The sequence below is a fragment of the Anguilla rostrata genome, chromosome 13, assembly GCF_018555375.3.
Source record: "Anguilla rostrata isolate EN2019 chromosome 13, ASM1855537v3, whole genome shotgun sequence".
NCBI lineage: Eukaryota > Metazoa > Chordata > Actinopteri > Anguilliformes > Anguillidae > Anguilla > Anguilla rostrata.
Window position 1 is genome coordinate 36,518,901 of NC_057945.1, and position 16,253 is coordinate 36,535,153.

Sequence of the window (16,253 nt, forward strand, 5' to 3'; positions counted from 1 at the left end):
GAAATGAGAAAGCCCTTTGCACGGACACGCTCGGTCACAACACCCTAACTGTTTCCATGCAGCATTCACGTCCATAAAGGCCTTGAGAGAAAACACGGGAGCGTGCGTGAATTCAAACCCACCCCAGTCAAACCACAAAAGGAGGTATTAACGGTGCCTTAAGTGAACTGCCAGGGGATGGGGGGGGAGGACGAGGGGACGGGGGGGGGAAGGAGAGCGAGAATGAGGAACTCGTGGTTGGCCGCGCGTTCCCTTTGAAGTCCCGTCCTCGAGCGCTCAGTGCGGCTCAGAGCATCGCGGGCCTCCGCCGGTCTTCCTCTTTCCTTATTGCCGGTGAGAGAACAATGCCCCCCCCGGCGCAGACCCGATAACCCCACACCGTCAAGAGGGCAAAGCGCAGGAAACAAACAGAAAAGAAAAAGGGCGGGTGGGGGGGGGGCGGGGGGGAGGCAATCATTACGGCTTATCCGAAGACAATTAGTTTAATGAGGTGGGGGGAGCGCAGCTGAACTGCCTGGGCTCTGCCCGGACGGCTCAGTCCTTTGTGTTCCGCTAGGTCGCAATCTCTCGCTCTCCCTTTCTCTTTCTCTCTCTCTCTCTCTCTCCCTTTCTCTTGTTCTCCCCTCTTTCTCTCCCTCTCCCTCTCTCTCCCTGGGAGTTAACAATTGCTTTTGCCTCCCTTTTGTCCTGAGAGACGGCCTTTGTCACACACAGAAAAAAATAAACGAGCAGGAAAATGGGGAGAAAGGCCTTTATAACTCTTCCATTAGCTAACCGATAAACACAGCGGCTAATGGGTAATTTTGGACGAACCCAGTTTTCAGCAAACATCTACAATGCGCGGGCTGAATGGTCTTTCAGCCTGGCCCACACACATATGGGGGGACAGATGAAGATTACGGGGGTCCTATTCTCCATTTCCAGCTTCGTTAACAACACCAAGGCTAAGATCGCACGCCGCTAGCGTTTTGACATGGTGAAAAGCATCCAGCATCTGTCACTGCAACCTTGTTGATTACAACATCGACTACAATAACGTAATAAATAATATGAAGAGATGTACAGTAACTGGGAGCATGAGATTCGCAGTGGAGAACAGACACCGAGGAACTGTGGAAACTGTGAGGAACTGACACATCGACAGACCGAAGCAGAGAAATTGAAAGGACACGTATGAATGACCCGTCGAGGCGTCTTTGTTCCGTAACCAGGCGACGGTGGCGTGAGGGCGGCTCACCTGGCTAGCAGGGGATTGGCTGGAGAGGCTCACCTGGCTTGCAGGGGATTGGCTGGAGCGGCAGGGTCATCTGCGGGTGTGTGTCCGAGGTGACGGGGAGAGGCTGCGTGTTGTGGTGGAAGGCGGGGATCATCACGTAAGGCATGTTCACCTGCTGGAGCAAGCAGCACGCCAGAGGGGTCAGAGGTCACAGGGAGGGGTCAGAGGTCACGGGGGGGTGCCAAAGCACACGGCTCAGGTTACACAAGGCGAGATTCGAGTTGCGTACAATGTCTGCACGCTCAAGGAATGTGCACGTACTTGTGTGTGTGTGTGTGTGTGTGTGGGGGTTTGTGTGTGTGCATGTGTTTGTGTGTGTACGTGCACGTATGTGCGCGTACGTTTGCGCGCGTGTGTGTGGGTTTGTGTGTGCGTGCGTGTGCATGTACGTGTGAGTGTGTGTGTGTGTGTGTGCATATGCGTGTGTGCCTCACCTGTATCTGCTGCTGCAGCAGGTTGATTTTGTGTTGCTGCTGGATCAGCTGCTGCTGCTGCTTAGCGATCTGCATCAGAGAGTGAGTGTGCGTTAGACTCTGTCACAGCACTGGGGGGGGGGGGGGGGGCAGGAAATTAACACACTGCCCCACACCATCATTTCCTTCACATGCTCATGCTGTTCTCGCAAAAACACTTCACTCGCCCTCGCAAGGTCCTGATGCGGAGCGATAATGTGTTCTTCCAGGACCAGGGCGAAGACGCATAAAGGGAGTTTCGTTTTTATTACGAAAGTCCACAGTTCTGACAGATACATTAACACCTCTGCATTTACCCCTCTCATCCAGAGCCACACACAAAGACTGTATTTTTACATACATTTATAAACCACACATTTTCACTGCAGGAAAAACAGAGCATCTGGAAGATATCAGACCTTGTTGAATTTCTGTGAAATTTTGGGCGTGCCGTTTGCGAGCGGTAGTTTTCCCCTGTGTCACACACGTGTGTTTCCGGAAACCTCCGCTCGGTCCCGGGCCATGTCAGTGATCGGGGATTTCCAGGCTCGGGGCATCCCCCGCTCATTTACGGCCTCCGCTCGCGCCGAAATCTCACGGCGTGATCCGAGACGCGGGCGGCCACGTCTGCTCGTTTGCGCCCAGCGTCCGGACAAGGACGCGGAACTACGTCCGCTTCCGACGCGGAACCGCGGTGTCCGACATTCCGAGCGGTTGCGCGGGAACGCGGGCGGACTCACCTGCTCCTGCTGCTGCCGGGCCAGCTCCATCTGCTGCTGCTGCTTCTCCAGGAGCAGCGCGGCCATGTTCCTCTGCTCCGAGTGGGCGCCCAGGAGCTGCTCCCTCAGGGTGGACAGCTGGTTGATCATCACCAGCAGCTGCAGCTCCTTCTCTGCCAGGCTCTCCGGCGTGCCTGCGGGGAGGGGGGGGCAGATGGCGTTAGAGGGGGCGTGCAGGGGGGGGGGGGCACAGGGCAGCAGGTCAGGATGGGCAGGACATGGGTGAACCCCCCCCCACACCACACCCTCGTTTCACCTCACCTTTCAGCTGAGTGCCGCTCACTGCTCCCTTCCCCAAAAAGCGTTCCCTCCAGTCACAGCCCAGGAGCTTCTCAATAGTGGGCACCACTGCAGAGGGGAGGAGGGAGAGTTATGAAGGAGAGATGGACACAAACAGGGAAGGAAGTGGCTCTTTACTGCGGAAGGTGTTCGGCCACTGAGGAGCTCACTTTCATGCCGTCTGACCACAGCCCTACTTCTGGCTGATGCAGACAGCGGGCAGGCGGACATCTTACCTTCGCCAACGATGGGCTGCACGTCCACTCGGTAGTGACTCCCCCTTCCCCCGTCCTGGCCCAGAGAGCTCGGCCGGCGTGCCTGTTCCCTCCTGGGAGAGCCCTCCTATTCGGGACACAAGACCCCCGAGGGTTACCCACCACTCCCAATCTCCATCCCACTGGCACAGTCTGAGTAGGGGGTGGGGGGCAAACTAACCAGCAAAATGCCATCTAGTTGGAGATCAGAATGATTAGCAATATATGATTCTCTACACAAGGTGAATAGGTTAAGGGTACTTATGTGCAGCATCTATTTGTCGATCTCATCTCCACTCGAAATTCACAAAATGGCAGTTATTGCTAAGCAGTTGACGTTGGCCTCACTGTGGATGAGTGCGTGCTGGTCGGGGTTCCCATGCGCCTCTCTGCTTTCTCATTGGGCGGCTGCATGGACCAATCGCAGGGCGAGACTCGCTGGGGCTCCAGTCCCAGATCTCCCCCGTCTCCAGGCCCCTCCTCTTCCTCTAGCTTCACGCCCACACCCACCATGGTCACGCTGCCATTGGCCTGAAGATGCAGGGATGGGGGGGCAGGCTGACACATCCTGTGGGGGGGGGCGGGGAAGTCAGAGGGGGGTTAGTGATGGAGGTTAAACCCACAAAAACAGCAGGCTTGCAGGGGTGTCCAGTCTTATCCGAAAAGAGCCGGTGTGGGTGCAGGTTTCTGACCCAGCACTGTGACACCTGAGTCCACTTATCAAGGTCCTGACAGAAGATCAGTTCATTGGCTGAATAAGGTGTCATTAGGGCGACAGTGTGGTGTAAAGGGTGAGGTGTTGTGTAAGTCACTCTGGATAAGAGCGTCTGCCAAACGCCTGTAATGTAATGTAATGTGTCCTAATGCAGGGCTAAAATAAACCTGCACCCACACCAGCTGTTTTTTGGCCAGCCCTAGATTAGACCAATAAAACAATGAAGTAATTTATCACACAGAAACATTAAACATCTTTTAAGAACTCTTTAAGTTGCTTGCATAAAGTTCAGCTGAACGTTCCCTAAGAAAAAGATTCCTTAAACTCCCGAGAACTCTCGAGATGAAAGAGAAGCCGTATCTAAGGCTTGACTACATTTCTGCAGCCGGTGAGTGAGAAGGCCACAACTCTGCTGCAGAGAGAGTTCCTCCTCGCCCCGTCCAGTCCCACTATCTGGCTCCACGTGGCCTACGCCAGGGCGCTATGCTTTCCAGGGCCGGGCCTTATCTCGACAGCGCGTCCTCAGTTTGTTTACGGAATCCTACGGCCGGCTGCTTTGCATGCGGAACACTGGCGCTTTGTGTGGCCCCGTAGGGTTTCGTAGGCCGGCGGGTCCCGAGCCCTGCTCAGCACAGCCTCGGGCCAATCGGACGCAGAGGAGCGACTCGCTCGGGCAAGTAGGGCGCGGCCGGCGGGCGGCACGAACAAGCCCCGCCGTTGAGAAAATGAAACCCAGGGCAAGCGGCCGGTTGGCCGTACAGGGCGTTTATAAAAACCCCGACTCGTTAGGGCACCATGACCGACCGCACGCTTTATCCAAACGTTTTATTCCTCGGGCCTAAAAATAAAAATGTTCCCCACAGAAAGGAAAAATGCACCATGACCTGCATCCATCCATTATCTACACCTGCTTATTCCTGGTCAGGGTCAAGGGACTGTGACCTGCACTTACGCATGAATGACAACCTATTGATGCAAAGTAAAAAAAAAAGGAAGGTAACAGGTAACAGCCTGCTGAAAATGCCTTTTGAATACACCGTGGCTATAGCCTGCTCTCTCTCTCTCTCTCTCTCTCGTCATGGTGCCAGTGGGGAGACGGACGGAGCTTTGTGAAAGAACGGCTTTGTGAACCTTTGTGAACTTCGATTCAGCCGTTTCCAAACAACAGGAAAAAAAGCACACCAGACAGAGAACAAAACAAACGAAACAGAGGGGGGAAAAAAGTATATTTAAAAAAAAAAAAAGGAAAAAAAAAAATCCATTGTTGCAGGAGGGGGAACAAAGGAAGTGTGAACAATGGACGCGCGGTGGACAAAAGCAATATGCCACAGGAAACCTCACCGGGGTAACAATACGGGCGGAATGTGCCAACCGTGCACGGGGAACAGGGGGGGGTGGACTGGGAGGAGGATTATACCACTGCACCAAAAAAAAGACCAAAACTCTTCTCCGTAACTAACAAGCAGGCTACACCTGCGCGTGTAGGGAAAGGTTCCTATCCGCAAAGTTCAGCAAGAATGCGATTTTTTTTAAAAAGGGGCATGAAGGTCACATCAAACGCGAAACTGGCGCCATTCCTCTTAATTCCTCTCGGCGGGGTTGATGGCAGAACTGAAACAGACAGAAAGCCGCGCTTTATAAACAGAAAATCCATTCAGCGATTTCTGTGGCCCTGGCGAATAGTGGGGGGGACGTCCAACGCCACGTCCGCCACCACAACACATGTTGACCATAACCAATGTACACACCCACCCCCCCCTTTCAGGTGCCCACTTGGTTTAGCCCACATGTCGTGCCAGTCACCCGCTCCTAAACCTGGGCCCTTGGTATGAGTACGAGGAGGAAGAGGAAGAGGATGAAGGGGGTGGGGGGGGGGGGCTATGAGAACAAGTGCGCTCTCCCGCCATGGCGGCCCGTCTCTTTCTATTCTTAGCGCCGCGCCGCGGCCCCTGGGGCCGGCGAGCCGGGCAGTACCACCCTTTCCTGCGCCGCGGACCTGCTCCCTGATCTCTATCGGGCCTTCCCCCTCGCCAGCGTGTCAGTGCCCGGCCCCCAGGGGACACACCCCCCCTGCGCCTGTGCCTGTGAGAATGCCATTTTTAAAATACGCCCCCGCCCCCGCCACCCTACAGCCTCCTGTGGGAACCTGCCTCAGTGTCCTGGGGACTCACGGGAGGAGTGACTCACGGGGCGAGAGACACCAAGACAAACAAAGAGAGAGAGAGAGAGAGACACCAAGACAAACAGAGAGAGAGAGAGAGACAGAGACGGGGGGGGGGGGGGATGACAGATAGACGGACGTGTGGCCACAGCGGACGACCCCGGAGAGCCAGGTCACAGCAGAGCCAGCCAGAGTCTTTGGAACGGGAGTTTTAAAAAAAGCCCGGAAACGGACAGAGTCCACGGCAACGGGCACCATCGCTCACCTCAGAGCTGAAGCAGTTAGCATTTCGGCCCGGCCCTCGCCCTAAACCGGTCATCTTCACTCCTGGGCCTGCACAGCCTGCCGGTGCTCACACTCGACCAACTTGCCCAATTAAAACAGTCAATTACAGTTAACTCGCCTCAACTGATTCCAGTGCTAGTTTGTACTTGGCAGGATTGTTTGTTTGTTTGCTGAACAGGTTACCCTACAGGGTTGGAGTCCTGATCTATGTGGTCGCTTCTGGCACTACGATCTTTACTTCACTCTAGTGTGCTTCTTTTGCACCTCTGCACCTTGAACTAATGCACTTGTTGTACGTCGCTCTGGATAAGAGCGTCTGCTAAATGCCTGTAATGTAATGTAATGTAACTGGTTTCTTGGGTCTGAACCGGTTGCTGATATTAAGGCCGCGAAACAAAAACCAGCAGACCCTGCGGCCCGTCAGGACCGGGAAGGAAGAACGCGGCGCTAGACCTGCTCCCGGCTCGCGGTACAGGACTTTAACGGAACGCGAAAGTACCGGAAGCCCGTCGCCTTCAGCATCCAATCGAACATGCCTCGAAAACGACGCTGGGTGAGGGGAAAGTGAAGAGAACGGACAGGTCTTTGAGCCCCAAAAAACAAAAACAAAAAGGGAAGCTGCGCAGAAACAGGCAAGTCACTGCATCTCTGCTGCAGAAACAGGCAAGTCACTGTATCTCTGCTGCAGAAACAGGCAAGTCACTGCATCTCTGCTGCAGAAACAGGCAAGTCACTGTATCTCTGCTGCAGAAACAGGCAAGTCACTGTATCTCTGCTGCAGAAACAGGCAAGTCACTGCATCTCTGCTGCAGAAACAGGCAAGTCACTGTATCTCTGCTGCAGAAACAGGCAAGTCACTGTATCTCTGCTGCAGAAACAGGCAAGTCACTGTATCTCTGCTGCAGAAACAGGCAAGTCACTGTATCTCTGCTGCAGAAACAGGCAAGTCACTGTATCTCTGCTGCAGAAACAGGCAAGTCACTGTATCTCTGCTGCAGAAACAGGCAAGTCACTGTATCTCTGCTGCAGAAACAGGCAAGTCACTGTATCTCTGCTGCAGAAACAGGCAAGTCACTGTATCCCTGCTGCAGAAACAGGCAAGTCACTGTATCTCCGCTGCAGAAACAGGCAAGTCACTGTATCTCTGCTGCAGAAACAGGCAAGTCACTGCATCTCTGCTGCAGAAACAGGCAAGTCACTGTATCTCTGCTGCAGAAACAGGCAAGTCACTGTATCTCTGCTGCACAGAAACAGGCAAGTCACTGCATCTCTGCTGCAGAAACAGGCAAGTCACTGTATCTCTGCTGCAGAAACAGGCAAGTCACTGCATCTCTGCTGCAGAAACAGGCAAGTCACTGCATCTCTGCTGCAGAAACAGGCAAGTCACTGCATCTCTGCTGCAGAAACAGGCAAGTCACTGCATCTCTGCTGCAGAAACAGGCAAGTCACTGCATCTCTGCTGCAGAAACAGGCAAGTCACTGTATCTCTGCTGCAGAAACAGGCAAGTCACTGCATCTCTGCTGCAGAAACAGGCAAGTCACTGCATCTCTGCTGCAGAAACAGGCAAGTCACTGCGTCTCTGCTGCACAGAAACGCTCCAGCGACTTCACCGCCGCCGTTTAGCCGAGCGCCTTTCGCTGTTCGCCAGCGACCGCAGACGCACTGAAGCACACGCACGCGTGAGACGTGCAGAAAGGGCGGTTTGGACGGCCCCAAGTTTCTGCTGCAAGCGCGGCTAGCCGTAGCCGTAGAAACAAAAAAGGTCGTAAACGAAGTGGGAGGCTCGTGTTTGGTTTGCTCTGGATACCCATTGTGCTGCACAGCGAGTAAATAAAGTGAGAGAACTGTGTTCCCCCCCCCCCCCCCCATTCATCAGAGGCCTGAGTCAGGAAGCCTTTCAGGTGGGCGTGTCCATAAAAGGAGAGATTTCTTTAAAAGAAAAACACACACATCCAACACAATATGCTCTATGCCGCCATGTCAACACGTTATGACAGTGACAGCTCACCTGACTGGTTTGTGAATAAAAATAATGTATTCTTTTATTAAGTGTGTACTGTTACACCGTACGCACCTGGCGGCTCCGCACGACGACCAGCACCGCACGCAAAGCTAAACGCTAACAGAGAAGCGCGTGGCGGGCTGTGCGTGCGGACACGCTTTCCCACGACCCACCCCCCCTCCCCTCACCCCCCCGCCCCCTGTGACATCATCTCCACCATGCTCAACGGAACAGGAAATGCTCCACAGCCCCCCCCCGCCCCCGGAAAAGAGCGGACCGACCGACGGGACGTGAACCCCCGTCGAGCAGAAAGCCGCGGCGTTCTCGAACCTCCGGGCACCGCGGACGCGGCGTGGCGCGGCGCGCACCCCTCCTTTCTCCCCGAAAGAGCGCCAGCCAGCTTCTTCTGCGAACGGCGAGGCGGCTGCCAGCGCGGTGCCCGGGAGGCACGGCACCTGCGAAAGCGTGATCATTCCCACAGAGCAGAAGAAAGGCCAGCGCCCGCTTCTTTTTTTGTGTCAGGAGGTGCCGCGACACGTCGAGCAGCATTTCCCGCCGCGGGCCCTGTCCTGATGCAAATGCCATTGTTTCTCTCGTCGAGAAAAAAAAAAAAAAAACAGCACGGGTTTGGCGGGTTACCGCCGCTACGTGCCAACGCATTGTCCGCGCGGGACCGGATCAAAAAAAACAAAAAAAAACGGCACCGGAACGCTAGCAGGGCGTCTAACTGTGAGAAAGAGAACGGAGAGAGAGAGAGAGAGAGAGAGCCTAACTGTGAGAAAGACGCCAGAGAGAGAGAGGCTAAGAGGCTGGAGATAGAGTAGTAGGCTATATAGTAGTATAGTATAGTAGTTGTATATAGTTGCATGTTATAACCACTGCTTTGGCAACACAAGTGCCTATATTTGTCATGCCAATAAAGCACTTTGAAATTGAAATTGAAAATTGATAGAGAGAGGCTAACTGTGAGATAGAGGCCAGAGAGAGAGAGGCTGGAGAGAGAGGCTGGAGGCAGTGCATGCTGGTTAATAAACACACAGCACCACAAACAGCAGCCAGCACAGGAGGCCCCCCCCCACCCCCGACGGTGAAATCCGACACCTCTGCACCAACAACGCCGGGGCCCCGAAGACACTCCCCACCCACCCCAAAGTTTTCTGTGAACGGCACAAGCCCTTGGCTCCGAGCCACAGGCCACACAAACCCCCCCCCCTCGTCTTAAACCGTCCCACCAGTCCCGCGCGCGTTCCTCTCCCCTCCCCGCTGAGGTGACCGCGAGGAATCTGGCGTTGGCGAGTTTCGCCGTAGCGCGCGCTAGGAAACACCCGGCTCAGCTTTACGAGCTGCTGGAGTGCAGCGATCTAAAGTCGCTTTTCCACCGCGTGGTACCGGCTCAACTCGACTCGACTTTTTTTTGGTTTTCCATCGGCCAAAAGTTGTGGATAGTACCCGGTACCTTGTACCTTTTTTTTGGTATCACCTCCGTCGAGGTTCCAAGCGAGCTGAGGCGATACCGAAACTAAGGTGACGTGAAAACACTGCGGACCACTGACTGGTCAGGGCAACGCGTTTCATGCGGCGTCGCTAATGACGACCAGCTACACTGACGGGGGTACCACCTGCAGTGGAAAACGAAGTACCTGGTACCAAAAGCGAGTCCAGTCGAGTCGAGCCGGTACCATGCGGTGGAAAAGCGGCTTACCGCTCGCCTCAGTGAAGCGATCATTTACTCGCTCGCCCGCGTCCGCCAAGCTTCGCCCCCCCTTCTCCCCCCTCCGAGAGCCGGCGAGACAGGCCATCGCCATCGCCGGCGGCGACGACGCCACCTGTGAGAATCCTCCGGAAAACACGCTGCTTTGATCTACACGCTGAGTGGAAGTACGCTTCCCCCCCTCTCTCTCTCTCTCTGTCTCTCCAACTCTCACACTCACTCATCCTCTCTCTCTCCAACTCACACTCACTCACTCCTTCTCTCTCTCCAACTCTCACACTCTCTTCTCTCTCTCTCTCAAACTTTCACACTCACACTCTCTCCCTCTCTCCAACTATCACTCTCTTCTCTCTCTCTCTCCAACTCTCACACTCACTCTCTCTGTCTCTCTATCCATCTCTCTCTCCAACTCTCACACTCTCTTCACTCTCTCTCTCTCAAACTCTCACTCTCTCTGACTCTCTCCCTCTCTCTCTCCAACTCTCACATTCTCTTCTCTCTCTCCACTCTCACACTCACCTCTCTCCCTCTCCAACTCTCACACTCTCTTCTCTCTCTCTCTCTCCAACTCTCACACTCTCTCTCTCTCTCTCCCTCTCCCTCTCTATCCAACTCTCACACTCTCCCCCTCTGTCTCTCTCCCTCTCTCTCTCCAACTCTCACACTCTCTTCTCTCTCTCTCTCCAACTCTCACACTCACTCTCTCTCTCCCTCTCCCTCTCTCCAGCTCTCACGCTCACTCTCTCTAGGACACATGTGCTTTGGAAGAGTAAGTCAACAGAGACCAGTCCCGGGCAGGCCGGGCTGCATTTGCATAATGTATTCCTCAAATGCGCCGCTGCGCCCGTGACCTGCGGCAGGAAAGCGCGCCACCGTCTCCAGATAGGCATCGAACGAGAGCAGAAGCGACGGCGGGAGTCCGCCGCGAGTGAAACCGCAGGACGGAGTCGGGCCGTGAGCACGCAAACGAAGCGGGGAAATGTCTCCAGGCGCTCCCGCGCGTGTAACCGACCGCCAGGACGAGTTCGCGACAGGAAACGGGGGGAGGGGACGAGCAGAAGAAGAGCGAGGGCTGGCGGGCGGTCCCGTGCGGACCGCGAACGGGACGGGACCGAGCCAAGGCCCGAGGCCCGAGCTTGCGTAAATCACTCTGAATCATTTTCAGAACGGAGCGAAAGATAGCGCACCCCTTCGCCACGAGCGACAGCGTGCAAACTCAATTCAGATTTCTAACAAATACTGTCCCAGGAACGTGAAAAATATTTTTTAAATATGCGTACGCATTTACATTTTTCAATAATGTTCATACTTTTTATTTTAGCCGCGATGCCGCAGCAGCCTCAGCAGCACGCGGTACTTCTGCTCTCTCCGTCTGTGCCTTCGCTCGGCAGACGAGTCTGGGGGGGGGCGGGGGGGGGCGAACACAAAGGCTCTCTCAGGTGCTCGTTGGTCCTTTTGATCTCTCTAGTACCAGGTCAATGAGCTGAGGGCCGGGCTGAGGAACACGAGCATTCGAATCCTAACGAACGTCACCTGTGCCTCGAGAATCCAAAAAAAAATGGGCCCCCCTCTGCACAATGAGGCTGGGGTGGGGGGGGGGGGGGGGGGGGTGAGTGTCCTTTCTGCCCCATGTTACTGCACAATGCCGGACTCAGGGCTTTGGGTGCAGTTGATAGGGGACGGGGGTGAAGGGGGGGGCAGAGAGAGGGGGGGGGGGGGGGGGTCTGTTCCTGTTTTTTTTTCCGCTTTGATTACAGGGGGGAGCCCCAGCCTCTCCCCTCCTCTCGCCTCCCACGCCTCGCTGGCGTTTTCCACGGAGGAAGGGGAAGAAGCCGATGCAAATGCCCCACAGGCGGGGGGGGGGCGCTGGGGGGGTCGAAGGGAGCCCTGATACCGAACGACGCGCTCACCAGCGTTCCGTCTCCACGGCGAGGGGACGCCAGAGCGAACAGGCGCCGGGCCGCTTCAGACCGCCGCAGGTGAGCCGAGCACCACAGACGGCTCTCTGACGGATCACCCCCCGGGGGGCCACCGTTACCCCCGAGTAACCCTTCGGTCGCCCCCCTGCCCCCCGCCCCCCGCGTACGCCTCGTCCGCGCTCTCGCACGGCTCCACGCTCCTCTCAACCTGCCGTGCGCCTGAACCGAACCGGATCTCGGCCTGCCGCTTTTTTCCAAGAGCGGTCTAAAATAAGACGCAGAAATAGGATGATGACACAACTCTGGGGCTCTTCGTAGAAACCGGCAGGGCCCCCCTACACTCGCCCCCCCCCCACACATCCCCCCGCCAGCGCTTTTCAGAAACGCAGGTTAAAAAGCAAGAGCCATTATCCTGCTTTCTGGGTCTAAAACAGTTCTGTTATTGTGCTTCGGCGAAAGGGCTACGGTGGCATTCATTTGAGATACGGGGTGGGGGGGGGAGAGGGGGGAGGGGGGGCTGAATAGATGGAGCACAAAAACACACTCAGAATAAAGAAGTACAAGAGGAGAGGGATAAAGGATGTTCATGAAGGGTCTTTTTTTTTCCTCCCCCCCCCACCACCACCACCACCCCACTCACTCCCCATTTTTTTCCTTCAGGCAAGAAGAAACAAAAGAGAAGACGACAAATGCAGAGATTTCTAAGCCTGGACACTCTTTAATATCATACCGGGATTCGGAGGTCGGCCCACTTCAAGCGGTCTGTGTGTGTGTGCACACGGTGGTGCACATCTGATGTACCAGAGACGGGAGTAGCCGGGGGGGGGGGGTTTGAGCTGGGGGGGGGGAAGGGGGGAGGGGGGGGGGGCAGACAGCGGACACATGTACCGCCACAACGACTGCCCCTGCCAGCCTGACTCCGCGCTGCACGGCAAATAGAGCCCTTTAGCACACAGCGACGGAGCAGCTGTGCGTCTCCATGGAGACCCGGCCGGCTCTTTGTCGAGCGACGAGAGCAACAGGTACTTCTTCTGAACAACGGCGGGTCCCGGTATTGTTCCTGTACTGGAGAGCGGCAGGAGGCGAGAGAGAGAGAGAGAGAGAGAGAGAGAGAGAGAGAGAGAGAGAGAGAGAGGAACTGTGAGTAAACTTATAGGAGCAAATGGAAAAAAGAGCGTGGAACTGTGGTTTAAACGTTTGAGGTAGGAAAAGGAAAACTAAGTGCGTTGTAGCCCTATTAAAGTGTGTTAAAATTTAAAGTTACATTCTTAAAAGAAGGCTTTTTTGTGTTCCTCCTGTTGTTTAAAATGTTTACATGGGCACATGCACGCACGCACACGCACGCACACGCACACACGCGCACACACACGCACACACGATAACCAAAAAAATACTGAGGTCTGGAACATCTGAATGCACATCGCCTGCATCTGACTATCCAATATAAACGCTGATGGCCTGATACCAGATGTGAAATTAAACAAAAACAAAGGCAAAAAGCATCACCGACCGTCCATTATGACAAACCCATTTCGCCTAGTGACTCACAGGCCAGGAGCACGATCACCTTGGAAACGCTCATGTCAGTCGGTAAAACACAACAAACTGAGGTGAGCAGCAGCATGCGCATGTTTATAGTCCTCTCTCTCTCTCTCTCTCTCTCTCTCTCTCTCTCTCTCTCTATCTCTCTCTCACATGCACACGCACACACAAATGGGGTCTGTTGGGGGTGAACTTCGTAGAACAACACCACCCTGTGCATATTAAACCATTCTGAGTGGGACCAGGGACATGTAACCAAGACAGACGTACACTATATGACCAAAAGTATTTGGACACCCCTTGATCTGGGCTAGGCCCCTTAGTTCCACTGAAGGCAAATCTTAATGCTACAGCACACAATCACATTCTGCACAATTCTGTGCTTCCCCAACAGTTTGGGGAAGGCCCTTTCCTGTTTCAGCATGACAACGCCCCCAGGCACACAGCAAGGACCATACAGAAATGGTTTTGTCGAGAACGGTGTGGAAGAACTTGACTGGCCGGCACAGAGCCCGGACCTGGAAAGCCAACTGCGAGCCAGGCCTAATCGCCCAATCAGTGCCCGTCCTCACTAATGCTCTTCTGGCTGAATGGAAGCAAATCCCTGCAGCAAATGCTCCAACATCCAACATAAAGCCTTCCCAGAAGAGTGGAGGTGGCTATAGCAGCGCATGCAGCGGATGTGTTAGGCGTATGACTAAGCCATCGATGGGAAACAGGTGAATGGACACGCCCTCTCCCAAAAATCTTTGGCACAGCGTGAACCAGCAGGCCCCCAAGGGCAGGGCAAACTCATGGTGGGGGCCAAACCAAGAGCAGCCCAAAGCGGGGCGTGGGGGGTAGGGGGGCTGAGAGGTGAGGGGGGTGAAGCCGCAGTGGACTGGCTCAGGACATCCTGTGCGAGAGCAGCTGACACCCCTGCTCCGAGCCCCCCCCTCCCCGTCGTCGTCCACGGGGAGGGACGCGCGCGCACCAACCATCGCAAAACAGGATACTACCGCTACGCAAGCCCGGGCAGGAAGTAGGAAGCAACAGTCACAGAGCAAGAGAGAGAGAGAGAGAGAGGGGTGGGGGGGGAGAGTGACAGAACAAAAACAGAGAGAGTTAAAGGTAGATAAAGAAAGAGTGAACAAGGGCACGGCAGAGAATGAAAGAACAACATAGTGTGAGACAGAGTAAATTGGGAGAGAGAGAGGGGGGGGGGAGAGAGAGAAAGGGGGGGGACAGAGAGAGACAGAGAAGAGAGAGAGAGAGAGAGAGAGAGAGAGGGGGGACAGAGAGAGAGAGAGAGAGAGAAAGCTAGAAACCGGTTCCTCTCCTTGGGCAGGAAAAACCACTCCTGGGCCGAAGCTCATTAGTAGCAGGAGGTAAACATGGCGGAAAGCGTACCCGAGCACACACCAGGCGAAAGGCGTCGGGCGAGAAAAGCCCGCGTGGCCCGCGCAGCTCACAGCAGCCAACGGGGGGCAGTGCAATCAAAGCTCGCGAAGACAGGAAACGATCGATTTGCACCCTCGAAGTACGCGCGCTATCGACGCAGCCGCGCGCGGCCCACTTTTCGAGAAGCCGCGCGCGGCTGTCGAAAGGACTCTCCGGAGCGGCGCAGAACTCCTTGATTGACATGCATGGACTCGTTTTTTTTTCCTTTTCTTTTTTCCAGGGGTAACCTTGAAATTCTGCGAATCGTTAAAAAAAAAAGCTGAGAAGCGTGAAGGGCTTACAGCACTGGCATCTGTGACCAATGAGCACGGCTGGGTGCGTTTGCTGATATCTGAAAGAGAGCTGTTCAGGGGGGGGGGGGGGGGTCTAGAATGAACTATCAAAAATGAAGATGTCAAACAAGACACGCATAATAAGACTTATTTACGCAATTACAGGTGTCCATTCCAGTTGATTTTTTTGTTGAATTTTTCCATTTTTCCTATTTCTGGTCCATGCAGAAACTTAAGAGTTTTCATTTCAAACTAGTTTAATTTGGTACAGATTCAGCCGATGCATCGAACCAAAATCATGGCCAATTTGGGCACAGTATCTGACAGCAATGCACTTTGATATATTCTGATAGATGAACAAAAAATGAAAACAGGACATATTAAATATATGAAAACATATTTATCGGTCATTACATTAGTTGCTTTCATCTGCTTAGTCCAGATTGTGAAAACAAAAAGACCACAAATCTTTTTGTCATTTCATGTAGTCGTCACTCTAGTCCTACCTACTCTAAGCCACATTTTGAAGATAAATAAAACAGAAAGTCAAATAGTGGGTGGATGGCCACCACTGTGGAAACACCTTGAATCACTGTGATGAACCAGAACTTGCTGATTCCATGGCAAAAAAAACCAAAGATGGCCTGACACACAATTACAAGTGGCACAAGAAAATATCACCTCTCTTCTTCCATCCCACCCACATCTAATTCCCATCACACAGCCCAGTGCTGCTCCAGCCCACCTCACTGGCCAGCCTTCCCCCAGAGACCACCCAATGGAACCTTCCCCACGTAAAATCCAACTGCAAAATTAGCCCCTTTGAATGTGTGACCGGAACGTTCTTAACTGAGAATCTTAATGATGACGTCACAATCGCTGCTGGTAACTGTTAAGGCAAAGGCGTTCAAGGACACACGTAGAATTCAGAAAAAAAAACATTCTAAAAAAAAACCTACTCTTCAAAGGGATCAGTCAGGTTTTTCCCGCAGACTAGACCAATTCAAACTTACGAAAAACAGGTGAAAGGTTAACCTTATTTGATGAAAATTATTTAATTAAGTAGGCCAATTAATTACCAGGATGAATGCATCAAACTGAGCAATTAAACATTTTCACAGAAACTACAACGCACTGGGGTGGGACTGGAGAATATCTTGCACAA

The 16,253-nt window shown here is 54.0% G+C and overlaps 1 protein-coding gene across 1 annotated transcript in view; it reads right to left on the minus strand.

The window, feature by feature from the left end:
* The window catches only part of LOC135238351 (transcription factor Sox-13-like), a 38,189-nt gene that overhangs the window by 12,874 nt on the left and 9,062 nt on the right, over positions 1-16,253 (minus strand). Inside the window, exons 2-7 of the mRNA XM_064306138.1 lie at positions 3,389-3,608; positions 3,023-3,128; positions 2,769-2,855; positions 2,469-2,641; positions 1,711-1,779; positions 1,271-1,388 (exon numbers count right to left, since the gene is read on the minus strand). Of these exons, the coding sequence (XP_064162208.1) occupies positions 1,271-1,388; positions 1,711-1,779; positions 2,469-2,641; positions 2,769-2,855; positions 3,023-3,128; positions 3,389-3,607 (772 nt within the window). The 5' untranslated portion in view covers position 3,608. The remainder of the gene's footprint in view (positions 1-1,270; positions 1,389-1,710; positions 1,780-2,468; positions 2,642-2,768; positions 2,856-3,022; positions 3,129-3,388; positions 3,609-16,253) is intronic.